The sequence below is a fragment of the Erithacus rubecula genome (genome assembly GCF_903797595.1).
Source record: "Erithacus rubecula genome assembly, chromosome: 8".
Lineage (NCBI taxonomy): Eukaryota > Metazoa > Chordata > Aves > Passeriformes > Muscicapidae > Erithacus > Erithacus rubecula.
Genome location: NC_136659.1, coordinates 31147305 through 31174034, shown reverse-complemented (window position 1 = coordinate 31174034; position 26730 = coordinate 31147305). Strand labels below are relative to the sequence as shown.

General features: G+C 38.6%; 2 protein-coding genes across 4 annotated transcripts in view; one reads left to right on the top strand and one right to left on the bottom strand.

Moving 5' to 3' along the window:
* The window catches only part of THSD7B (thrombospondin type 1 domain containing 7B), a 484878-nt gene extending 479306 nt beyond the window's left edge, over positions 1-5572 (bottom strand). For both annotated transcript variants that reach the window (XR_013774988.1, XM_079311745.1), the window contains exon 1: positions 5396-5572. The gene's annotated coding sequence lies outside the window, so the exon portion shown is untranslated. The remainder of the gene's footprint in view (positions 1-5395) is intronic.
* Positions 5573-5720: 148 nt separating this feature from the next.
* Positions 5721-26730, top strand: part of DARS1 (aspartyl-tRNA synthetase 1) — a 36622-nt gene continuing 15612 nt past the window's right edge. The window contains exons 1-7 of one of the 2 annotated variants that reach the window (XM_079311015.1): positions 5721-5884; positions 6894-6951; positions 11793-11885; positions 16829-16931; positions 24510-24612; positions 25871-25951; positions 26410-26469. In XM_079311015.1, the coding sequence (XP_079167141.1) occupies positions 5813-5884; positions 6894-6951; positions 11793-11885; positions 16829-16931; positions 24510-24612; positions 25871-25951; positions 26410-26469 (570 nt within the window). In that variant the 5' untranslated portion in view covers positions 5721-5812. The remainder of the gene's footprint in view (positions 5885-6893; positions 6952-11792; positions 11886-16828; positions 16932-24509; positions 24613-25870; positions 25952-26409; positions 26470-26730) is intronic. The other variant, XM_079311016.1, reaches the window with a different exon arrangement.

Genomic DNA, 26730 nt, shown 5'->3' with positions numbered 1-26730 from the left:
TACCTAATTCAAATCATAGCACTCCAGTCAAGGAAATTATCTCAGCTTACAGAAGGAGAGGTCTGTGGTGTTTGCCTGGTAGATCTGAGAGAGAAAACTCTCAGTTCAAAAAATTGAACTCTAATGACAGAATGTGCAGAATGACCCACATTACCTTCTGACTAAGTACAACTTTTAGACAGCTTTAGCAGTTTATCATCACTATATGGTAATGATGACTTTTCTCAGACACAATGAATTATGGTTTTTATCAATGGTTCATGCCAAAGCCAAGTCTTAAAAGAAATCAGCCCAAAGCAGGTGCACTGAGCTGTCAGACCTTGAAATTTGTTTTGAAACCAACCACCTGTTCGTGTAATTGTGTAGCAGTTCTTCCTGGCTTATGGGATTTCAGTTCAGCTGTTGTTCTCATGCTAAAGCTTATTTCCTCTAGGAATCAGTCTGTCCATTTCCACCAACCTACAAACTCCTGTGTGACTGTCTTCACAGGCTGAGCCAATGGATATATGCAGAATGTCTGACGGAGCACCCTTGACCAATAACACACTTTGTTTACAAAACACTTCACAATTGCTGTAAGAAAATGGCTCAAAATAGCATTTAACATCCTCTGTGACACATTTAATCATTTAGATGACTAGTCTCTGCTTCTTGTTTGTTTCAGACAGCAACAAAGAACACTTAATGGGCAATCTCAAAGACCAGATTTAGTGCTGGTGCCTGACTCACATCTACTGAGAGCAGAGCACTGTTCCTGCTGCTGAAACCAAGACTGAGTCAGGATTCCCATCACAGCTTTCTGTTTCTAAAGGTTTATAACTCCACCAGAAGTTGACTCTGGGTTAGAGGTTAGCAAGGATACGGAACACTTAGCTGACAACATCTAGAAGAATAATCTGCCTACATGTGATATAAAACTGAAAATTATCCGAAGGACAATGGCTTTAGATAGTTTCTGTAAATGAGAAATGTCATGTAAGAAAGAACAATGTCCTTGCACTTAAGGGCCCAGCCAGAACTGCAGACCCTGTATGCTCCACTTTGCTGTTTTCAGCACCCTTTGGACATCAGCCACCCCAGAAAAAGAACTGGACACTTGGGTGAGAACAATAGCTGAGCTGTTTGTGAAAAATCTCCTGTGCCAGCCAGTCCCACTCATCTGGCAGCTCCACACTGCCCTCCAGGGAGAGCCATCATCAAACTTAGTGTGTTTCCCTCAGTTTCCTGCTGGTAGGAGAGAATTCCTTGGGAGTAAACACATAAAGCAAGTAAGAGAAATATAGCTGACATAAACATGAAAATGTGTATTTTTCATTACATCAAAAAGAGTAAAATAAATGATAAAGATTAAATATTCTATGTGTTCTTATTCATGCATGGATAACTGCTATCCAAATGCCTTTTTCAAGAGCCATATTAAAGGAAACAATGAACAATTTATGGATAATAGCTCATAAATATATGCAGCACTGTATGTCCAATGCACACAGATATTTCTTCATGTAAGACATGACTATTGGGATTATGCATGATATGAAATGTGAGTTTTTGCAGCTATTTCAAATAATTTTGGGACACAAAAACTGTTGACAAGATATCTCCTATTTAAATGTATTGCCCATTCCTGGCTGCAGAGCATGCTGTCTTGTGTTTATCAGAAGGAACACTTCCAAAATGCTTTGAGAAACTCAATTGTTATCATTGTCTGAACTTAAAAAGACTACACCTTTGTATAGAGTTCTGTCAAAAGAAATCCTGCTGCTTATCATGAGCACGTACTTCCCCAAAGTTCCTGTTTTTTTAGAAGTTTTATTAATTGCAAATGTTGTTTACTAGAGGAAAACCATGACTGAAGCTCTAAAACAAAGAGAATAGCTGCAACTTTAATCCTTTCAATAAGCCTTTGTTTCCCATTGACTAAAAACTTCCTAAAGGAAGTAGAGCTGCGAAAATCCAGGAAGGAATTAGATTTGCCAAATTCTGTTCCTACTTGGATCTAGATGCAAAGGCTTTCTTATTCATTGTACAAATGTTTTAGCAAAGAGAGAACGATCAATTACAAAAATACACTTCTGCCAAGGTTGAAATTATTAATAGAAAAGCTTTCCCTATCACAGAAGGAACACTATGAACTTACATAACCTTACAAAATAAATAATATATTAATATTTTAGCTGCCCTTGCAATTTTTCTCTTCAGTGGCATGTTTTTTTCTTTTTGTCATTTAAGGCAAATTGGAATACTGGCCTGAGAATCATACAATAACCTAGATACGTAAACAAATATGGAAAGGAGAAAATCAAAGGCAACCTCTTAATTAAATTAAGCATGCTTTGCAGCATCCAAAATAGGAGAAATCTTCAAAATCCATTTCCATGACAACAAGTAATTGCACACGAAAAAGTGTGCTATTGTGGCAATAAAGCTGAATTCCCTGAAGACCTTTCAGAGACACTACCAATTTGTTCTGTATTTTTTCCCCACATGCTCTTTTTATTTCTGTACCACTTCATGCTCTCTAGGTTTTAATGTGACAAACAAGTAGAGAATAGATAAATATGTTCTGATTTATTCCATAGGGCAGAGGTTGTTTTAATTTCTTCTCCTAAAATAATTTAAAGGTGATTCCTATCTCCTTCCCATCAAAACTGTGCATATTGCAACTTTTGATTTCCTGGTCAATAGAAGACTGGAAGATTAAAGAATATTTGAGCCATTGTTTTAGGACAGGTTATGGAAAATGCTGATTACTTTTAGATTCTTGTGTTTTCAGGGAAAATGTTGTTTAGCATATTTAAGTAAAAGCAACTCAATATTTGAACAAATGTCAAAGGTTTGGCCAAGTTTAGCTGGACTGCTGGGTTGGAAGGGGTTCAGTTCCAGCAGCCATCAGCTGTGGTTCAACATCACATCCACCCCTGTGTGCTGCTGCCTCCAGCATCCTGACACAGGCTGGGCCTGAGCTTCAGCCTCAGCAGCAGCAAATGCCTCTGCATTCCTAACGAGACAAATTTATGGCTCTGCTATGGAAACGCCCACATACCAGTTGTAACTTGAAACACATATAACTAAATCTTGGAATAGCTTTGGTTCAGGATATTACAGGTGCTAATGCCTAAATTTCAAGGATATATTGGATATAATTATTCACAATGTCTTAAACCTTTCTCTATGATTTTCCTTCATAAAATGGAGATATGTGGAGTTCATCTCCAAAATCACTGAAAAGTGTTTTGATAAGATCAAGTTGTAACAGGAGAAAGAAATGTAGGGAAGAGAAAAAAAGAGATTATCCGCATTTCACTTTTCATCACAACCGTTGACAACCCCCTCCCTCCCCTGAAGATTGGAAAGCCAATTTTAATTTAAACTACAAACTGTTGACCAGGCCTCAGCTTGGCTTTGCAATTCACTATATGCCTGAGGGATAAATTATTTAGCATTAGCACATGGTATGTCATGTCTCGTTACTTAAGCGGAGGATGGCCTCCATCCAGCTGCACCCCCGGGGCCCCTCGATTGGCTGCGGGTGATGTCATTTCCATGCGCTAATCCCGGGCCAGGCCCCGGGGGACAGCGCTGCCCGCAGCCCCGCAGCGCTGCCCGCAGCCCCGCAGCGCTGCCCGCAGCCCCGCAGCGCTGCCCGCCCTTACCGCGCCCGGGGCGGCCGCAGCTACTGCCCATGGCACGGCTGTCCATAGCGGAGCAGGGGAACAGAAGGTGCGGCAGACGAGCGGCACCGCCCGCACCTGATACATTTTTGCTGTAGACCCAAGCTAAGTGGAGAATTTTGAGGGGTTTATTTAAGCGCATACTAAATTACTTTTAATTAAATTTTTCTGGTTTTCTGTTTTCGGTGTATTACAGACTTTTGTTCAAAAAATTTATTTCCGCACTGCAAGACAAAGGGACCCTGGACAAATCACCTGAGAGCATGAACTCTGCAAAATGCTTCTCTGGAAGTTTGGCAATGGAATAATTAGCCACGGTGCCCTTTAAAAGGCCATATTTTGTTTTCAGTTAACACCCTCATTATATTAAAAGGGTTTTTCCTTCAGAACCACCTTCAGGTTATTTGCCCCAGAGGACATACTCATGCTAGTCACCACTGGAAGGCTCCCAGCACAGAAATAAGGATTACAAGGCTGGTTTCTTGATTGAATTTCACAGGAAAGTCGGTGAAATGCCAAGAATTACAAAGCAGAATTACAAAGCTCTGCATCGTGCAGGTGGTACCGTCTGCTCCGTGGTGAGGCATAAGATTTGCATCTGATAGTTCAGGTTCAGGTTGAGCAGTGGTTCTACGTGACAGGTAACAAAAGACACAACTGACAGAGAGAAATGCCCGTGCTTTGGTACTGTTACATTAGCATTTCAGCACAATACACTGTACCCCACCATCAGAACTTCGTTTCTTGTGGTGAGGAATGAAAACTGACAGTGATTTGCCTTCTCTGTCACTGAATCTTAATTCTTTTCAACAGTGCATAGAAGGAAGGATTTTGTGAAAGCTGTGCGGTCTCATGGTGAAGTGATAATTCTCTGAGACAGACGCAGAAGGGGAACTTTGCAAGGGGATTCCCACGAGAAGAGATGTTGAACCAGTACAGTACACAGTGCTGCAAAATAAACAACTGTAGGACAGGAAATGAAGAACTCTAATCGATACCACAAAAGGGATTAGTTAATCAAATGTGAAAATTCAAAACTAGAATTTAAATCAGGACCACTAACTCTTCCTCACCCTGCACAAAATAAACAATCTATAGATTCACCACCTGCATCCAGCTTTGATTTCTGTCATTTCAAAGCTGGCACCTGCAGCCAGCTCAAAAGCATAGCATTGCTTCAAGCACCCAGCTGGAGGGAAACACCTGCATTTGCACTATTGCTCATCTTCTCAAAACTACCAGACGTACTTGTAGCTAACTAATAAACAGCTAATTATAAACAGGGTGACTGGGCAAGGGCTCAGAACTGCGACCAGGGTAAGCACTGGGAAGCCACGTTTGCGTGTCTAATAGAACAAAAGTGCATTTTGATTTGGCTCCACATTCATTGGCTGGCCACCTCAGTCAAACATGTTTTTTTATATGCATATAAATATCTTCAAGGCGGGTGCCAAGAGAATGGTGCCAGACTCTTTGCGGTGATGCCCAGCAGCAGGATGAGGAACACTGACCATGAAGTAAAAAAACAAAGTTTCACCTCAACACCAGGAAGAACTTCTTTACTTTGAGGGTGGCAGAACACTGGAACAGCTGCCCAGGGAGGGCGTGGAGTCTCCCTCTCTGGAGACATCCCAAACCCACCTGGACACGTTCCAGGTAACCCTGCATTGACAGGGGGTTGGACTGAGTGATATTCAAACAATTCTGTGATTCTCTGATGTTACCTCTGGCCACAATGCGATGAACTGTGGAGCAGGGCGAGAGAGGACCAAACTCGTCCTGCCTCAGCCCTGCCCAGCACAGCTCCGCAGTATTCGCCTCAGCATCATCAGTGCGGGCTTGGAGGCGCCGAGACTCGCCGGGATGGCAGCGGCTTCGTGAAGGAAGGCACGGCTTCTGAGGGGAGCGAGAGCCGCCACCATGGCCCCGGCCCCGCCCTCAGCCCGCCCTGAGGGCACCGCGGGCAGCGCTGCGGGAGGCGGGCGGCGCGCGCCGGGGCAGCTCTCGCGATACGCTCGGCCGGCGCCGGGCGGGGCAGGGGCAGGCGCGGAGCTCTCGCGAGAGTCGGGCGCGCGGAAGCGGCGTGGCGTGCGCGGGGCTGTGCCGTGAGGGACCGTGAGGGCCGCGCCGGCTGCCGCAGGATGCCCAGCGCCGCCGGCCGCGGGCAGGGCCAGGACCGCCGCCCGGAGAACGAGGACTCGTCGGCGGCTGATGTGGGTCTCCGCAGGGAACGCGGCGGGCGCGCTGTTGAGGCTCCGCGGGGTGGGGGCGCTGGGCCCAGGCGGGGTTTGGCCGAGCCCGGGGGCACAGCTGCGCTTGGCTTTATCCTGCCTGCCTCCCCCACTGCCCCTCACCGGGCCCAGCCTGTGATTCCCTGAAGAGCTCTGCTCCCCCCAGAAACACCGGGGCTGCTCCTCCACAGCAGCAGGTTTCTGCACGGGCTCCTGCTGGCCTGGCAGGTCTTCTGCCTTGTACGTGAAGATCACAGCAGTGCTGAAAAATTGTAGGCCGGTGTTTCTTCAAGAAGAAAAAACATTAACAATGAGCATCAGTTCATTTTGTTATAAAGTAATTTTGGCTTATTCTTGCATCAGCAATAAGGGATTCCAAGTACTGGTGGCTTCCCAAAGTTACAAATACGCCACAATTCGTCAAAAGCAGACAAGCAAAACCCTCCCCAAATAAAGTATTTAGTAGGAACTTTGGTTCACAGATGAATGGAATAGAATAAATAAACCAAGGGATTTTATTTCGAAATGAATGGGCTTAGTTGGAAAACCAGAATTGTGATATTTTGGTGAAAATGCTGCCTTCTCTGGGCCTTAGCTGGCAGGTTTTGTTAACAGTCAAACTCCACTGGCCTGTGACAATTACTTATGATCTGCTAGATTTCTCAGTGTGCCTGAGTATAGGAAGGAAATATTTAATCTATGTACATAGGACCCAAATATTTTTTGAGAACTAGGCTCTTTGTAGAGATAATCACACTAATTTTCTGTGTAACAAGTAATGATCCTCATGCATGGTTACTGTTGCTGGAGTTATTTTTTTCTTCCAGAGCACAATTGTCTTCTCTCCCTTGTATATCTCTTACAAGTCCAAAATGCATTTTTTTTAATATTATACCAAATTATTTTGTTTTCCCTCAGTTAATTCTGTGATGATGTTGTTCAGTTTTCTTGTGTGAGCTTCTTTGATATATGTTTCTCACCTCCATTCTAGGATTATGCTAAGGAAAGATATGGAGTGTCATCAATGATACAATCTCAAGAGAAACCAGGTCAGTTGAAAAATAAAAAAAGATTTTGCAAGCAAGAGGCTGGGACAGAAGGAAAAAAGAAATTATCTACCAAATATTTTCGGTACTTCCTTGAAAAATCATTTACCCAACTTTTTCATTCAAATCCCACTGGCATTTTCCCACTTTATTGAGATACATTTGGCACTTGTGAGACACTTGCATTTGGAGTGCCATGTCCAGTTTTGGTCTTTCCAGTGCAAGGAAGGCTTTAACATTTTGGAGACACTCCAGTGGAGAGCTACCATGTTGCTCAGGGGACTGGAGCACAGGATCTGAGGGAGGTTGTTCAGCCTGGCAAAGAGGAAATTGTGGGATGATCTTAGAGTTTAAACCTACTTAATGGGAGGGTGTAGGAAAGATAAGGCCAGGCTTTGAAGATGTGTGGTAATTGGACTGGAGGTCATGGACATGAATTGGAACAGGAAATTGAGATTGGAGGGAAGAAAAAAAAAATCATGAGTATGGTTGAATATTAGAGCTCAGTTCTGGATTGAGAGGAATCTCAGTCTTTGCCCTTGCCTGGACTGTGCCTTACACAGTTTGTCAGTTATATGTCCATCACTGTGGACTTCTTTTTAATTACTAAATTATTATTATTTATAATGTACTGAGTCCTGAGATTTCATTTCTGTGTTTGGAGTAAGTTCTGCTGTGACTTATTACAGCAGTGCTCTCTCTCTATGTATGATCTGTCTGCTTATGCAGCCTTCCATTTCTCCTGTATATGGGCACCAAATCCATTAATATTTATGGGTTTTATCAGCTATACCACTCTGAATTTAGGAAGTCCTGATTTTCTCTTGATGGGGAATTGAGATTCAGAAATACTTAGCAGATGGAGAACAATCTCCCAGGCCAATATCCCAAGAAATATTAATCTTTGTATTGAATTCAGCGCATGAAATGGTAATGAGGGAAAGTAACCAACTGGCTTCTTGTAACTTCTTAATAGTTAAATGTAAAACAGCAACATCATCTGTATTAAGTGATTTTTTTTTCTCCTTTGAGTGGTTATTTTGGTTAGTCCCCCTTCAGGAAGGGAAATGCAGAATGTAGGGAAGAAAAGCAGTCACAAGAGCACTTATAGGTTGGAAATAACTGAAGCTTTACAGCAAGAATTTAATAGGACAAGAAAATCAGCAGAGACTACATGAGCAGTCATTATTGAATAGAATACATTCTAGCTGCCAGAGAAAGGGAACCAGTTGAAATCATGTTGGAAGCAGCCCAGCTCTGTGTTTCCTCTCCTGGATTCACATCCCAGAGCAAACAACTGTGTGGGGGACCCAGGCTGGCAGATTGAGATGGCAGATCAAATCCTGGTTTCATGGAGAAATGCCAACTGTCTCATATTCAAAAGAAACACTCAAAAGTACTGGAGAAAAAATATGTTGAGAGGGAAAATGGTGAAAGCCACAGGAAATTACATAAAAAAGGCTGAGTATCATATTTAGTTGTGTTGTTCGCTTGACCTTTCATCCTTGTTTAAAAAAACTTCACTGTGTATGGACAATGTTGCGTGAGTTTTCCATTTGGCTCAAAATGTAATCTCCAGCACCCCTGCTACTTTGTAATTTTAGAAAGTGGTTATCCGGAACACAAAAGTTTGGTAACAATAAAGAACAAAATGTCTATGGAAGTTCAGCCTAGTCTCTTCCTTGAGACTAATGCACTTTTATTTACAGATTCTATAGTTCCTGCCAGGGAGAGCTCTTACCAATGGGTTCACAGGAGTGTGAGATATTATTTGTAATATCAGTTGCTCCCCAAAGTGTGTTCTCCTTGCCTTTGGGTGTGTTGGAGGAGCTCCTGCTTGAGACAGGGAGTGGTGGATAAGCACAGATAGGCATGTTCCTGTCTCTCTGAAGTGTATTAATTTTGTTTCTGAAGTCTGGCTGCTATTTCTAAATCAGAGTAGCCAATGGTGGTACGAGGTGTGCAGCCCACACAAGGGCTGCTGAGCAGAGCCAGCCCAGCACAGCCCTGGCTGGCAGCTCAGAGGGAGCTGCAGTTATGGTGCTGTTCTGCTTACTCAGACTGCTGCACTGTCCTGGAGTCACTGGCTGGACAGGGTATTCACACAGCTTACAGTGTTCAGAACAAGTTATTCCTCCTTTCCAAGGAGTAAGCTTATTATCCTTTTGCCATGCTGATAGATTCTGTAAATTAAATTAAATTAAAACTTTTCTCAGGTTAACAACTTTGTTTCTCTACTCTGCTCTGTTGAGCTCACAGACACCTGTGCCTTCTTTCTTGGCCCACTTAAGTCTTTCTTCTGCTTATGTTGGGTGTCCTGGCTATCTGATGTTCTTGCCTCCTGTCATATCAGGTCTTTTAAGTCCTTCCTGCCTGCTTGAGGCTATATAATTGCTAATAAAACTTCATTTTTGGCCATTCCTTTTTCTCCCTTCTGAGCCATTATCTCATATCCCCTCCCTGGAAGCAGCTTTCATCTAATATTGCTTTTAATTTTCAGGTTTTTGTCAAACTTGCCTTCTTTTTTTCACATTTTTCCAGTACTTTGAAGATTCTGGCACCATACAGAGACAGCAGAAATATTGATCATAGTGTTTTAAATTCCATGATGCAGGATAAATTATCTTAGCAAACAGATTGATGTTACAGGCAGGGAATGGAGTCCAGAGTTGAAAAAGTGCTGTTTTATGTATTCCACACGGCCTTTTGGACTTTTATCCTCTTCTCTCATGTTTAGAAGAGGTTGGAGTTCTGAGAGAAAAATAAGGATATTTAGTATGCTGGAAAGAAGAATTTGGGCTTTACATTAAGGGGAGAAAAGAACTGGATTTGGGAAGTGTCAAAGGAGGGAAGCAAAGTGGCATAGTTGTTACATCCACCTCATTGCAGGGGAGCACAATGGCAGGAAGAGAGGCAATGGGCATAATCAGGAATTTTTTTTTCATATGAGGGTGACCAGGGATTGGTGCAGATTGACCAGGAAGTGTGTCCCTTTTTGGAAATACTAAAAACCCATCAGGACATGATCTTGGACAGCTGGCTTTATGCCACCCTGCTTGCACATGGCATTCCAGAGACTTGTCCCAGCCTCAACCATTCTGTGATTATGTGATCTGCTGTTGGAAGAAGGGGCTTTATGATGTCACCTTGTGGATATTGTTTATTACCTTTTTTATGAGAGGTGAAATAGTTTTTAATAATTAATACCATATAACAATTTTTTGTGTTAAATGTCTTTTGTTTACCCTTTGGAAAACATGAACTGTGAAGTATCCGAAAGACTTTTAAAAACATTTGTCTAAAGCAGATGGTTTCTGAAACACTGAGGATCCATGGAAGGGGTAACACCTCATTCTGTCTTTATGAGTCTCCCTAGAAAATGTTTTAACTTTGTAACAATACAGTTTCAAGTTGACTAAGGTAATTTTAACTGTCTGAATATCAAGCTTAGAAATACTGGAGGTTGTGGATTGTGATGGTGTATGTTTCCTATAGTACTGCACAAAGATATCAGAAATTGCTGCCAAATGATAACATCTTTATTCCCATTTCTCCCTTCCCCAGCACACACACACACATACACTCACTCGTACATACTTTATGAATATATTTGAGTCAATTTCCTATCACATTTCTCTGTGCACCTCCATTCTGTTCTGGATTTGATATGTATCTCTGAAGAAAGAACTGCAGTGCCCTGACATAAGCTAATAAAACTTTTCAATCCCCTAAAATCCCTGGTGCAGAATAATAGGCTTACAGGGCAACCTGGCTGATATTCAGAGACAGAAGGAAGGAGTCCAGAACAGCAGATGGTAATCTGGAGTGGGCAAAAGTTGGGTATTTTTTCACAAAACTTTAGAGAAGTTCTGTCAGGAAAAGTCTACAGTGGAAATGTCTTAGCAAATTCAATGTTATTTTGAAACTAGGGAGAAGTTTGTGAGGAAAGAATCATGCAAGGAATAGCAACATGCACCCAGCATATTGTTAGTTTGTAATGGTTGTATACAATTTTTAAAGTCCTGATTTATTTTAAAATATTTTCCTTGATGATTTTTCCCTTTGCTATCCAAAATCTGTCATTTCCAAGCCATGCATTGCTGTTGTTACTTAGCTTTGCAGCTACATTGGATCTGAAGGGTTCTTCTGGTCCAGTCTTGGCTCTGACAGTGATAGTAGTGCTTAATCAGGGTTGTGAAAGAGATTCTCCTAAAATGAATGTTATCCATTTTACACAGTAATACTTTCATTGCTCCAAAATGCTATTGTTTAAATCGAAATAAATATTTTTAAATTTATAATGCACATTTATGTGTGATTTCTTTCTGTTCTTTATTTTTAATTATAGTTATTTTACAGTTAAATTCATCCTACTTATGTAAGGTAGATACAGAGAGTAGTCATGTCACTTCTGAGCCTTTGTTTTGCTGAGTTCAACCCGGCAGCTTTGACCCTGCACAGTGCAGCAGGGCACACATCCCTTAGGCAGCAGAAATTCAGAGTAATAAGTGCAGGTAGTACAGGGAAATCCTATCAAAACCAGTGTAGTCGTGCTGAGTTCTGCCATCCATGAACTACAGTGAGTTTTGCTGTTGGTAAAGTGCAGTTTGACCCTGCTGTGTAAGTCAAAAATAAACTTGAACAATTTAAAGCTACTGGATCAAGTACAAGTCACTGAGAAAGGAAATGGGATCGTGTGTGTTTTCAGTAAGTCACTTACACCGTTGATACAAAAAATAATATTCTGGATTTATTATCAGTTTTATCAATAGCAATGATAGAAAGTCAGTTTGGAGTTTAAAGTAAAAAACTATTTTAAAATGGATGTTTTTTCTGTAATTCAGATAGAGTTTTGGTTCGCATAAAAGACTTGACAGTGGAGAAGGCTGATGAAGAGGTTTGGGTTCGTGGCAGAATTCACACCAGCAGAGCTAAAGGTGAGAGGTCTCCAGAATTTCCTCATGTCATTAGTACAACCTTAATGTTTATTTTGGTTTTGTGACCTGTTGCTTATGTCTTGCATTCAAGAAAACTTTGCCACCTGGTTACTCAGGTTTGCCTCAGTGTTTCTTTAACTGGTTCTTTTCTCTTTTTCCACCTCTCTTTTCCCAAGAGACAAAACCATCTTTTGGTTTTAGCTGTGTGGAAATCAGTTACTGTAGTAAAAGTGAATTTTTGTTTTAATGTATTGCTAAATAATATATGGACAATTGTAAATAATAGTAATTTTAAAATGTCATAATTCTCTTTAAGGTATTAATAGTTGTGAGATAAAACACTTCTAAGCTTCTACAGTAAAACATACTTGTAATATAAATATATCCATTGTCAGACAGATCATATTTCTTCTGCTGCACATGTATATTTTCACCACACCTTTTCTTTGACAGGAAACAAAAATCAGTTAAAATTTCAGAATTCTTACTTTCGGTTACCGGTATCTAATTATATCTGTTTGAACTTCAAATAAGAAGCATCATCTTTCTTTAGCAAGACAAAAGGGAAACCCCTTTGTAGGTTCTCAGCAGTGTGAGCTGTCACACTTGGCTGTCTGACAGCCATATTTCTTCCCTGGAATCAGAAGTTCCCTCTGGAGACCAGGTTGCCATATGCAAACTTCAATAGGCTTTGGCCTTTGCAGTTGACATCAGATGCTGACAACTGTTGTGCTGGTTTCAGTTATGTTTGGCAATTCTGTAGATATAAATAACTTGTCTTTCCAAGAATTAGAAAAAAGGCATAAAGGAATTATCTTCACGAACAAAAATTAACAGTAAGCTGAAATTTGGGAATGATGCAAATTTGGGTTGAGAATCCAGTACAGAATATCATCAAAGATACCAGATTCTTTTCTCTTTTTGAGAATTCTTTTTCTTAAAATATGTCCCTCTTAATGAGTGTCTGCACTGCATTAAAATATACAAATATGAGGCACATTTTCATTTGTATTAGAATCTTTAAACTTAACGAGTCCTCTGTGATTTCCTCAGTATTTTTGTAATGAAAATCTCGTGGTTAATTAAAGAAATAGTCAGCTCCAAAAGCTGTGAAAGCCTTGGTCATTTCGTCATGAAGTTGTTCAGACACTCCATTTTATTTAAACGTTGCTGTTGTTACTATCAGTATATAGATTAAAGTATCCTTATGGCTTCTTTTTTTTTTTTTTTTTTTTTTTTTTTTTTTTTTTTTTTTTTTTTTTGCAATTATAGGAAGAGTTCAGGCTATTAACAGAATATTAGAAACAGGTATCTATGCAGACCTTGAAAGCAATGTAAAGTTCCGTGGTTGTTGGTTGCTCTCACATTGGTATGTGGGATTTTGTATGATACATACATTTATGTCAAACATGGTAACATCTCTGTAACAAGGCAATGTGAACCTGAAGTTGTTGTAATCCTTCACTTTGACTTCAGGAAAGACTTTTGTTTTTGATGAAACAAGAACAGTGCTTGTTTTCAAAACTCTTTAGCACAATGTGAAGAATGAAAGCAAAAGGAGTTGATCATGGGCATGAATGATCTGAATTTATCGATGGTGTCTCTTGTTCCCTCTTGGTCTGACAACACAGAACAATTCTAACATTCAGGGAGTGCTGCTGGGGAATGCCATATGCTTGTTTACTTAAGCTTTAGGGAAGGAATCTTACAAGAAAAGCAAATGTTTAAGAGCAAAAAGTAATATTAGCCTTTCCCACACACAACATGACACTATTCCTACCACTGTGGAAAGGGAAGCCTTGCAGGAAACAGGAAAATCTTTCACAAAAACAAGCTTTAGTTTTTCTCAGAAACTTGATTTGACTCCTAAATAACCAATGTAGCCTTTATTTAACCCTGTCTGGTTCTGACCAATAAACAGAAAAAAAATTAATGGGGACAACTGCAAATTCCAGCTGTCTCCTATAGCAAGTCACTCATGGAATCTGATGGAAATTAACTGAAGGATGTGTAAAGAATGGGGTGTTGGGAATTTCTGTGGGTTGTACTAAAATTAAAGTGCACAGGGCCCTGTGGTTTGTATCATAGGTTGAATAAATGTTATTTCTGGCCGTATTTTAAAGCCAGCCAAATCTACTGATCACGTTTATCATTGAAAAGCCCCTGGGAAATTGATCTGGGTTTAGCCAGGCAGCTGGAGCTTATGCAGAATGTTAGACCTGAGCTAGATTTTGGATTATAAATCCAAAGGTCTATGAAATATCTGAAAACAAGAATTTCACCAAGAATTTCAATATTGGGCCAAATTTTATAATAAACAAGGTAAAGTCTTCTATTTACTGGCAAATATATGTAACCATCATTTAATTTATACAACCAACATTTTTTTGCTCTTTATACACATTACTTCCTTACATCCTTTTCTTTCATAAGGTCTTGTATGATTTGGTACTTTTATTCAACACAGATGGTGGATTACTGCTTGGTTTATGTGCTTATTTTTGATGGAATTCTCTTATTTTTCACTGCCTGAACATTCTATGCATTTTATTGTGTCAGGTGCTTTTAACCAAATTTCTTTTGAAACTCTTCATGTTTTAGGCATTCTTGTGGGACATGGTGTTGTTTTTTTTTAATAGGAACTTAGGGTAGTTTACTGCTGAATGTGAGTAAATTGGTGCTATACTTTTCACCTAAATACCACATATGTATTTTGAAATTCAGAGAAGATCCCATTGTCCAGATTTTTCTTACTCAAATGCTTCCTTTTTTGCATGTCTAGATCTGGAAACACTTCTAAGCATGAGCTAGATTTGATTATGGCTGGTCTTTTTGATAGTTTATTTTGAATGCCTTCAGTTCTCTCAGGAAAAGTTATCTTCCCTCTTTTAATCTTTGTGGCTGGGATATTTTAACCAGTCCTGTGAGTGAGGTCAGTTTGATCATTTATCTTCTGTGTGATTAGAAGTGGATGCATTCTGTAAAACATCCTCTTCCTTCATGAGAACAGCTACTGTTACTCATGGCAAAGACATTTGAGTCCTTTTATAATGCAGATATTCATCAGACTTCCAGTGTTTGGGATTAAGTACAACCACCAGACTTTTGGATGAGGATCTGAGCAAGCTGGTCTTGGTGAAGATGTCCCAGCTCATTGCAGGGGATTGGACTGGATGGCCCTTGAAGGTCTCTTCTGACCCAAACTGTTCTGTGATAAGAGGTCCTTTTATTATTTCCTGAGTTACATTGGAGCTGTCTGCAGCTGGGCATTTTCTGTTTGACTACCTAGTACATCAGTGCTGAAACTTGGATCATATTTTGCTAAATTGTTTGTGACTAAAATCATGGAGCCAGATTCTATCTCCTAGGAAATACTGTATCCAACCACACTAAGAAACACTGAGATGCAAAGATGTGCAATATGACTCCCTTATCTAAAGGAACTCAGCATATCATGTCCTGTGGTGAAATTGTACTTTCTTTGTTGACTTGCTGGATCTGAAAACAGCCTGTATTTTTCTAATTTAAATCTGTTATTTAATGTTTGCCTGCAAGAAATGCATGCATCTGTACCATATTGGATATTGCAGCCTCTGGAATACAGAAATAGTTGTATTCTGTTTTCTGAAAATACCTAATTAATCTTGTTGCCTTTTTGTCATAGGACAAGATTAGTTATTTCCAATAATTCTAATTATTTTTTAATAATACTTTGCACTAGTTTCATATGTTTGCTTCTATTTCCATGAGATTGTGTGTCAAGGGTTCTGCATTGATTTTCTGATACTCTTGAATGATCTGTAGCTGTGTATAAGGAATGGTAATCTGCATAATTACAAATGGAAGCTGCAACTGGCTTTTTAGTGTCAGTTTTCAAGTTAAGTATGTGTTAGTTTATTGGTTTAGAGTTTGAATCAACAGCAATGGGGAAGTAGCTGTCAGTAACAAAACTTGTGGCTTCTTCCTATTCTCACCATTGCAATGGAAGTGTTCTGAGTCAGAACTTGGGGTTAAAGTCATACTGGTGGCTTTATCAGATACTGGTACACCAGTGAAACGTCTGCTGTTAGTTTCTGTCTAGGAAGAAGCATTTAAAATCACCATATTTTCTTAAAACTAAGTTAAGGAATAAATTATTATTACAGATGTGAGGAGGAGTATGAAATGATTGTAACTGTCAGCTAAACAGATTAGAAAGAGCTCTGTTGACTTGGAAATACCCATTTGAAAAGTCAACAAAATGCACTGTGTTCTTTGTACATTATTATTAATTCCTATTAACTTCTTTTTCCCTAAGCTGTTCATGAATAGATTGCTCTTACAGGAATTTTTAATTGGGTCTTTTAGGTTCTTGTCATTCACTAGAATCAATACTCCTTTTGTTCCCCTTCATTCTGAATGTGTGGTGTTTAATAGAATGAACATTGTTGGTTTAGTCCTTGTGGTGCAAAATTAAGCCTAATTCTCTCAGAGCAGCTTTGTGAAGTGAACTCTACAGCTTTGATTTCAGAAGATGAGAAAAAACTTCTTTAAAAATAGTTTACACTTGAAGTAGCTGTGAGCAAAGAAACTGGGAAAAGTATGATATATTTCTTACAATTGAAGAGAAAGTTACTGTAAAAGTTAGAATTTGTTTTTCTTTTGTCTAAATATTCTTTATTTTGGAAAGATTACTGTTATTTTTACAAAATGTCCATTCAAATATTTATAGATGTAAGACACTATTTAATTTATCTCAATGTTTGTGTTTGTGTGTGTACATGTAGAGCTGAGGAGTTTGAAGCAGCTTTTTGGAGAGGTGACAGCAATGAATGAATGAGAGAGAGAGATGCACACTCTTGAAAGCTCAGTTTATATTTAAATAGTAAAGAATTTTTTCTCATTCACAAAGACCTCAAGTAACTTGTCCTTAATACACCTGTGTTGTTTCTCTTTGTATTCAGGGAAGCAGTGTTTCTTAGTCCTGCGTCAGCAGCAGTTTAATATCCAGGCTCTTGTGGCTGTGGGACAGCATGCAAGCAAGCAGATGGTAAAGTTTGCTGCCAAGTAAGTAAGCAATTATATCCTGTTGTCAGAGTAAACAATGGTGGGAACCAGGACTCCCAGGGGTTGGGACCATTTTCACACATTAACATCAATGCTTCGTTTGTTTTAAAATGTAGTTATTTAAATTGTCAGCTCTCTATTGCGTTGAATACATTATACTGACAAAAGATAAAATAGAGAACAGGCTTGAAATTCATTCTGAACTGCTGAAGCAGCATTCTCTCGCCGTAGACAACCTACATTTTCTTCCAAGCTGGCTAACAAAAAGTCTGGCAAGCTGAGCTTAGTGGGACACTTGGTTTGGTGTGTGGTGGTGCTGTGTGTCTGCACATGCTCAGCTTTTTCTTCTACCAGACATACAGTGTAGTAATACATTTTATACCTACAACTGATAGGAAGAAGTCACGTACTGCACGTGGCTTACTGAGTTGAAGAAATGAAAAGTGGCTTCTATGCACTGGGTTAGTCTTATCTACACCTTATTTTTGGCACTAAAATTTTAATTTTAAAAAAATTTGGCCAGGGTAATAGACTTGCCAATTGAAAAAAATATTTGTTGCAGGAATTTGAATTCTGTTATTTGGTTTGTTTTGTTCCTAAATATAAAAAAAGTTACCTATCCCTTCTGTTTGCATCAAGGTTGTGCTTTCAGGTTATCCTGTAGTAAATATGCTTGTGTGACAAATGTGCTTTATAGTAGAGTTTTAATCGTGTCTATCTACTTGTTCACAAATAGAAATGTGGATCAATTCTGTACAGTTTATTTGGTGCAGAATATGTTTAACATGTGGCACTTGAGTTGCTTCTGTGCAGTTCTTGGCACTACTCTCGTGCCTGGGAAGGGAGCCTCCACTAATTAGCTGCAAAAGTGCTACAGCCTTCAACCTTCAATATGTCAGGGAGGGGAAGGATTCATTGTAGTAGAGACTTCCAGAAGCCAAGTTAAGAAGGTTGGGATAATGCTTCTGCTGATGGGGTTCAAGGCAGCAGGAAAACAGAACCAGCAGTGTTTGTTGTTTGGCGGTTCTCAGTGCTGGCAGTGCCAGTGTGAAACATGCTGTTCACAGGTGTTTATGAGCCAAAGTGAAGTGTTCTGCTTCTTCATGAAATGATTTGTTCTCTCCAGTGCTTGGAATCTCTGAAAAGAATTAAGTGCATAATGTACTTGTTCCCTAATTCATCTCCCTCAAAGCTCCCAACAGTCTGTACTCCCTCGAGAAACTTGTGCTACAGAACAGTGGAACAACTCTTAGAGCTGTGATGCACACTCTTCTATTCTCCACTTCTCTACAATATCTCTCTTTTTCAGTTTTCTTCGTGGTTTTTCCCTCCACAGCTGAATTTCTTAAACCTCATGATTCATGGATCTTTGTGGTTAGGAACTCATGAGAGGGATGCTGGTCTTTATTTTTCCATAAGCTGACTGCCACTTATAAACTGTCTGATTGTTTTTTTGATTCACTGATATTTTTTTACTCAATTAGATTTCTGCCAGATTAGTGATTTAAATTAGGTCTTGGAGGTCCAGAGCTAACAAGGAATGGTAAAGGGTGGAAGAGAGTTCTGGAACAGCAAAGGATAAAGCTCCTTTCTCTTCTGGCAGCAGTGAGCTGTTAAATCAGTAAGAACCTCATCCTCAGGTTCTTCTTACTCCCTGTCATCTTGCCTCTTGATGAGACAGACTTGAATTCCTCAGAGTGGCCAGACCAGTGATATTCATATTGTATTTTGACTTTTCCTTCTGCTCCTTTTTTGGGATAGCATTTGCTAGCTGAATCCTGGTACCTCAGCCTCACTTACTTTGTAGCATTCATGTTTCCCTCATTAGTTGTGCTCCTGTAATGATTCCATGCTCATCATCATGTTCTCTGATTGATGTAACTCTGTTACAGCTTTCTGGATTTTCTTTTGAGGGTTTGCCTTTGTTTTTTTTTTTTTAATGCCTGTCATGCAGTCATCTTCTCAGGATTCCTTCCCACCAACAAACCTATGTCATTAATATCCTGCCATGCTCTCTCTTTTTCCAGTGTTTCATCTCCTACAATTCTCTCTGCTGTTGCCACTGCAGCTGCCTCTTGTCCTTCAGAGGCTGCTGCTGTTCCCTGCCTGGTGGGTGCACATGGGGTCACTGTGTCAGCAGCACCTGAAGCAGGGCCCCAGTACGTGCCTGTCCTCAGTCACTTCCCTGCTGCCTTTCACCTGCTCTGGAATGATCCCATTATTTCTAGCAGATGAGGCTGGGCTTAGATGTCTAAAAATAACTACCCTGTTTCCCTGCCTTTCTCAGTGTCTTTTTTTATAATCTCATTTCCTACATGTTAAATGAGGAAATACACATTTATTGAAGAAAACATCTAACTAAAATATCCTAAATTTCAATTAAATTTTTAAATGTTTTCACTGATAGTATATAAACTATATTTTCCATGTGTTATCTTCTAATATTCTCATACTGTGTCCACAACTTTGTTTAAAATAGTTTGTAAAGTTCTGGATCTTGAATTTTTCATTTTAGTTGATTAAATAATGAGGTTTTTTGTACACATTTTCATAAATTATAAACAAACCAGTTCCTCTTTTAGATATTGGGACATGAAAACCAAGAACTTTCATAATGTTCTGTGGTTGGCAACATTCATACAGCAATTACCATCATTATCATTAGAATATGAGTTTTTAGTGAAAGACACTTTGAAGTGGTTCAGCTCAGGTTTACAAAGAAATTTCTGAGTGTTTAACCATGGAAAGTTTGAAGTTGAACTTCAAAGCAAACACAGAAGAGTGCCAGTTGAGATACTAGATTGGCAGCTGTGGAATTGTTCTTCTGTCTTTTATCAGTAAAAAACAATTCAGCCCAGTCCTGCAAGGGATCCTGTGTAAGATAAACAGTTAATTGTCTCAATTAATAGTTAATTTTCTTTTTCTAACTGTCAGAGGTGCCAGTGAGTAATTTATCTTAGTAATTTATCAACCTGCTTTTTTTCCATCAAGCATTGGGTGTGACTGCTTTTGGTTTTCTTTCTCCTTTTCTATCAGCACTGACCCTTTCCTGCCACCTCACTGTCAGAGCCATGTGAGCTGATAGAGCAGTTGGGAGAGCTGGTTAACAGATTCTAATGTAGCTGCTCCAAAAATTTGCCCTTGCACAGGAAGTAACTTGATGGCTCTTTGTAGGAGCCTAGAGAGTAAAAATGTAGGGAAGAGATTAAAATGGAGGGAGGGAATAGTTAACTGGTATGAAAATAATTCACAATGTAGAAAAATAAGCTAGATAAATTTGTAATACCAGGAAGACTGCTGGATATTGCAGAATGTTTTCTTTATCTATTTCTGTTTAATTTTTATATCAGAAGACTGGAAGAAAATGTCAAATTGCAGCTAAGTTTGCTGGTGACACAAAAATTGGACTGGTAAATAGGGACTCAGGAGTGTGTAGTAACCAGGGTTTATTTAAAATAATCAATTCAATGCTCTTCAGTGTGAATTTGTACCTTTGTGATTGTTTAGTCAGATTTTGTGGATGTTCAGGATTAATAAATAGAAAAGTGCAGAGAGCAATGTGAGATTATGACAGGAGCCCATGCAGTTCTCTGAGTTTTGGAAAAGAGGAATAAAATGCCTTTAGTGTAATATGTGCCTGGTTTTAGGTAATTCTGGAATATATTGTCCACTTTCATTGTCTTTGTGTCTGAATACATGTCAATTTGGAAAAGGTTGATGGGCAAGTTGCAAGAAGAAATGGTGGTTAGGCAAATTTGCCTTCTGTGAGACTAAAAAAACTCTGTTCTATGCTGGAGAAATTAGTGAGTGGTTTAAATCCCAGTCTGGTGGTGCCTATGCAAGATTTTCTGACAGTGGAGGGTTCTTTACATTGCAGCTAAAAAGGTATGATAGGATGCAATGAACAGGGGATGGAATTAGGGAAATTTAGAAAGGAAATAAAATGTAGGGATTTTTAGTGAAAACTACTAGAAATGCATTGTGGGTTTTGTTAAAAGCAGATTGGCTTTGTTTTTCCCCAGAAGATATCCAGGTTTAACCAAGTGTTAGAATGCTGGTATAGGAAACCAATCATTATATTTTTAGAATAAAGAGAATAAGAATAGGTGTTTACCTGGCTTTTTGTATACAATATTATATTATAAATTATACAATAATTTCCTTTCAGGAGGTTTCATGCATGCTTCTATATCTTTGCAGACAAATATATTACAGTTTACAACATTACAGTTGCTATTGTTGACTATAAAATGTTTATGCTCTTAACTGCTTACAAAATGCTCTCACTTTTTGAAAGTAAACCATTGCCTTCACTTTCACTGGCATTCAGATAAAGGATTATTGATCATTGTGTATTAAGACAATTATTTGATATTTTTTATTTATTATTGTATTGATAAAATTTGTACAGACTACTTACAGAAAAGTGTTGAAGAAAAAACAACAAAATGCCAGAATAAATATAGTTTGTATAGAAGTAAACATTTTCTGTTTAAAGTCTATAAATAACCAAGTTTCTTCCTATTCTTCAGGCTTTTGACCAAGAAAGTGTTGATTTTGATTCACTTTGGGAGGCCAGCATAGGGTTCAGCTTGCAACATGAAGCTGTTGATGAAAGATGTTGTTATAAAGACTGCAAGAATGCAATCTTGTGGTTAAAAGAGAAAGTCTTGGCTAATAGACATGCAGCTAATTAAGAGGGATATAAGGCATCTAGTGGACACTTTAGAAATTATAGTCTTGATTTTTTTTTTTAACATTACATACTTATTTCTCCTATACAGAGAATTTTTTTATTTGCGACTTCATGAATCTATATACTTAAATATTTTCTTTTTGGATTAAACAATGTAAAGATGTTATCTGTCTTTTCTCAATGCTTTATGCATCCTACTTTCATTTCTAGTTTCTGGTAATATTAATTACAGTAATAAATGTTGTTGTCCATAATGGAAATGCTGGTACTGTTTTGCTGCTACTTGTTTGCTTTTAATTGGTGTTTGGGGATTTTTGTTACCCAGGGGAATTTTATCAAAAATCACCTAGATTACTTATTCTTGCTGCTGTGGAGAATTCTTTGCTGTAGTTGATGGCATTTTATTAAAACATCTTATTTCTTTTTGGAACTTGAACTGAAAATGCCATTTCAGTAACAGCCTTGGAACTGCCTGCTGGGATCAAAGCAGCACCTTCCAGGTTTCTGTAGTTTATGGTTAGTGCAGTGTTATGGACATCAGACACTTCCAGCTCTGGCTCTTGCTGAACATGGTTCAAACATGACTCAAAACACAAGCTTATATTTCCATACTGGAAATGTGGTGTTGAAATGAGGAAAAGAACATTTTTTAATTATCCAATGTAAGTTTAGACAAGAAGATGGATGTTTATAAATACAAAGATTGTCATATGCAGTAGGACCTTTCCTAGTGCTTTTTTTGTGCCAAGGCAATTAATTGAATATTTGGTTACAGGAACCTATACAGTTAGGAACTCAGTTGAAATGCATCTTAAAATTGTGGCAAATGTAATGACTTAGGAAGGTCTACAATTTAAAATATGTTCCAGATCAAGAAACATGTTTTAATTGCAGCTTCTCTGTAGAGATGCAGAGAAAGCTCATTTTATCCTGTGTGCAAAGTTCTAAAGTTATGCAAGTTTGCAAAGCAATATTGCAGTTACAGTGATGTAAAAGTCAGTTTCTTCCTGTATTTTTAACCTAATATCATTTTGCATGTCTTGAATTCCTTGCATGTTCTCATCAGAGCTCTCTACAGACTTCACTAACAGTTCTCATCTATGGGATCATCAATCTAATTTTGAATCCTTCATACAACACATTTATATTTAACTATTCTTTTCTTTTTCACAGCACAGAGAATTTCCTTCAATAACTTTAAAACATTTGATGTTATTAGTGAAAAGACTTTTATTCAGCAGATTAGAAACTGATATTTTCAGTGAAGACACTGCTATTCATGTCATTAGTGATGTGTTCTGAACATTTGCCAAAATCTTGACATGGAAAATGAAGCAGGAAAAACAGAGGAGAACTGTTTAAGGAAAAAAGTTCACATAAGAGTAAAACTTTAGTTATTTTAAATGTTCACACATTTGGAAAGCAGAGGGAATTTATAGTTACATTTAGTGCTGGCTTAGCATCATATAGTCTCATAGATCAGTGCCACAGTCTGGGTAAGGTGTTTCAAACAATCACTTGTAACAGAAAGTACGTGGAAGCACTTGGTATCATTTCAATTATCCTTTTTCAAATTTGTTGCCTCTGCTAAACTAATGGAAATGGTTAAGCAAGTCAAGCATATGAAGCACTCTTGTCTGTATTGGCTTAGAGCAGCCAGTAAGTTCTATCACCTGAAAGTATTATCATTAAAAAAAAAAAAAAGAGTATAATCAGCTAAAATACTCAAATTTGGCTTTTTATTTTTTAGTTTATTGGAATTTACTTATAGTCCCACTATTGGGTTTTGAGACAGGTGCTTGAATTTTCCACTGTTACTTTAATATCATCAGATTTTTCAAGATTTTTATTCCAAGTAAAAAAAGTGCCAGCCTTGTAAAGTTGAGGGTTGTTAATAATGTCTCTTGGCTTTGCTGCTTTGAGCACTGGCCAGCTTGTCTGTTGACATCTTCACTCATCTCTTATTATTTGCAGTTAAATTGTGAATTTCCTGCTGTCTAAGGGCTTAGGTGGTCAAGTGATGTACAATAAAGTGCTTTTCAGCTTTCTCAAGGACTCACAAGTGAAAGATTAATTGTAACATTAGTTTACTTGAAAAGGAAAGTAATATTTTGAGATTTTTTGCCTCTTATAAGCTAATAGAGAGACAGAGTGAAAATATATTTCCAGTGAGGGTGAGAATATCAGTAGAAAAGTGCTGGTTTAAACTCCAGGACCTTAAATGGGTAAATAAAAACTGCTCATTCTAATTCTTTTCTCACCTCTGACTCTTGAGGCTTTTGTTGTTTGCTTGTAGGATGCATACTATATAACATATCTATGGAAGACTTCCAGAATGGTGTGTGGTGTTGTAATGTACTGTTAGTGACTATTGGTGGAGAGCAGTTAGGATGACCCCTGTCACAGACAAATTACTTTGGAGCATCTTGCATCTTTCAGTAACAAGTGATGTAGTTTAAACAAGCTGAGCTAGTTTTGATCTTCCCCTTCAGTTCTAGGAGTCCCTTCAGTTTGTTGTTCTGCTGGTGAAGACCCATCTTGCAGATAATTGCATCAGCTGACACATGGAAGAGTGTCTGTGGCCTAGAAAAAAAGCTCTGTCACTTATCAGTTTATGTATAAACACAGAAAATGGGCCAGCACTGAGCTCAGTCATAATTCTCTCTCTTCCATGTCTTCCATCCCAGTTTGAATTCATTGTGTCTGGGGATATTTCAGCACACTCCTTCATTAATCAGTTATTAGATGTAAAAGTAACTTCAGATCCTTTACTCTGTTCTGTTGTTCAGCAGTCCATGCAGTGCATGAATGGTGCTCAGTGCTGAGGCTGCTGCAGTGTGCAATGGAGCTTACTGAGCTTTCTGTCCTCTCTTTATTGCCAGCATCACCAAAGAGAGCATTGTGGACATAGAAGGCGTTGTGAGAAAAGCACATCAGAAAATTGGAGGTTGTACTCAGCAAGATGTTGAGCTTCACGTTCAAAGGGTAAATTTTTGAGCAAATGGAGCACTGGTTAATTGTTTGATAGATTATCTGTTGAGACTGTCTACATACACAAACTTTGTCAGTAAGGAATCTCATGCCAGAGAAATAAACTTCTTTAAACTACATATTTCAGTGTTTTATATGTAAAAATTAAACACTTCTGTTTTAAGATACTTGGAGTTTATATTTCCTTGTTTTTATCTGCCATTTGAATTAGAGTATCAAGTAAAATAAAATATCTCACTAGAACAATTTGGCTAGGAAAGCTTGTAATTCTAGTTTTTGATTCTTAACTGCAGTAGATACTGGAATAAAAAGTCTGCTTCTTTTTAAGTGCAGGTCAGGAGTTTCTTCTTTATCAGAGTTACAATCTTCCCCTCAGTACAATGGACTGGAATACATAATTCTCACAGAAATAAACTCTCAGTGACTTAACAGTATGGAAATTTCCAAATCTAAAGTTCCTGGAGCTTGTGCTGTAGGGTTGGAGGAAGTGTAACTTTATAATTTGTTTAAATAGAAAGCATATTTAAACCTTTATGTAATATCCTTTTCTTCTAAAGGTTTTTAACTAGACTGTTATGCCTACAATACAGCTGAAACCCAGTCGCCTCAGGAGTAGAGCACAATGGCTATTATAGCAGTGAGGTAAATCTTAGCTAACAGCATTGGGGAAAATCTGCAGATTTTGAAGAAACATGTTTTAATATGTGTGCAGATTATCCTATGCTTGATTTTTCTGAAAGAGCATCAAATTCACTGCTCCTCTAGGAGCAATACTAGACCATAAGACACAGCAAAGTGGTTTTCGTTCTCTGATTGTATTTTAGTTATCTCATAAATTTTTAAATCTGAAATAGCTCTTTCTGCTATATTCAAATGATAAGTAAATTATACATTAACAAGAACAGGATGATCATGGTGGAATCAGAAGCTAAAACTCAGTGAAATCTGGTATATTCAGAGCTGGCATTTTCATGCCAAGAAGCTTGTCCCTCAGGCTGTATGAACTTGCTCAATTTGGTGCTTCCTAGAAGAAAAAAAAACCCAAAACTTCAAATCTTTCAAAGGGAAAGCAAGAACTAAACACTTCAGTATTGTCATGAGAATGCACAGTGTATCTCTAGTCCTGGAATAAAATCACAGTTCAGTAGCCTATGCAAACACTGTTTCAAGTCTCTGCTAGAAATATGCTTTTGTAAATCACACCTACTTTTGAGCATAGCCTCATGCTATTTCTGTTCTCTCTCAATTTCAGATCTATGTGATCAGTTCAGCTGAACCCCGGCTGCCCTTACAGCTGGATGATGCTGTTCGACCAGAAGTGGAAGGAGAGGAGGTGAAAACTCAAATCCTCAAATGCTTTTTATTGTCTTTGTAGCTGATCAAAAGCACAAAAGCCAAGCAACTTCCTTAATGCAGTGATTCTGGGGGTTGGTTAGGTTTGCATGGTACTTCCTTTGTGCTACCCAGAACTGTGTTCAACATCTCTATAGCTTTGATGTCTGCAGAACTGCAGTGGAAGGTCAAAACCTGAGGGTTTTCAATCATGTGTGTGTGTCTGCTGCAACCTCATAGTTGGGTTCTGCCTGTAACCTCTGGGAGAAGTTACACCTTAAACTTTGCTACCAGTTTGTTCTGTGTTCTTTCTAGAATGATATAGAAGTTCTGTAGGAATAACCCTTTGCTTTAGCCAGAGGGTGGTTTTCTCCATTGATTCTGTTTTGTTGAAGTCTCAGTTTTGTTTATTTCTTGGATGTGTATGTGTTCACTATGTGCTTTCACACAACTGTTTAGGATGGAAGAGCTACTGTAAACCAAGATACAAGACTGGACAACAGAATCATTGATCTGAGGGTAAGGAACGTGCAGTGCTGCAGGCTTGCCTGCAAGTGTATATTCTTTGTATTTCTAATCCACAAAGCAATAAAAGTAATGGATTTGATGGAATTGTATTGTTGGCCAGAAGAAAAATAAACAATATAGTTTTTTGGTTTTGCATGGTATTGTAAAAGCACAGGATTTTTGAATCCTAAATGTTCACCTTGACTGACATTAATTAAAGAACATATATTGGTGGTTCAAAGGCAAACATTGATGATTTGACATGTGGTTGTG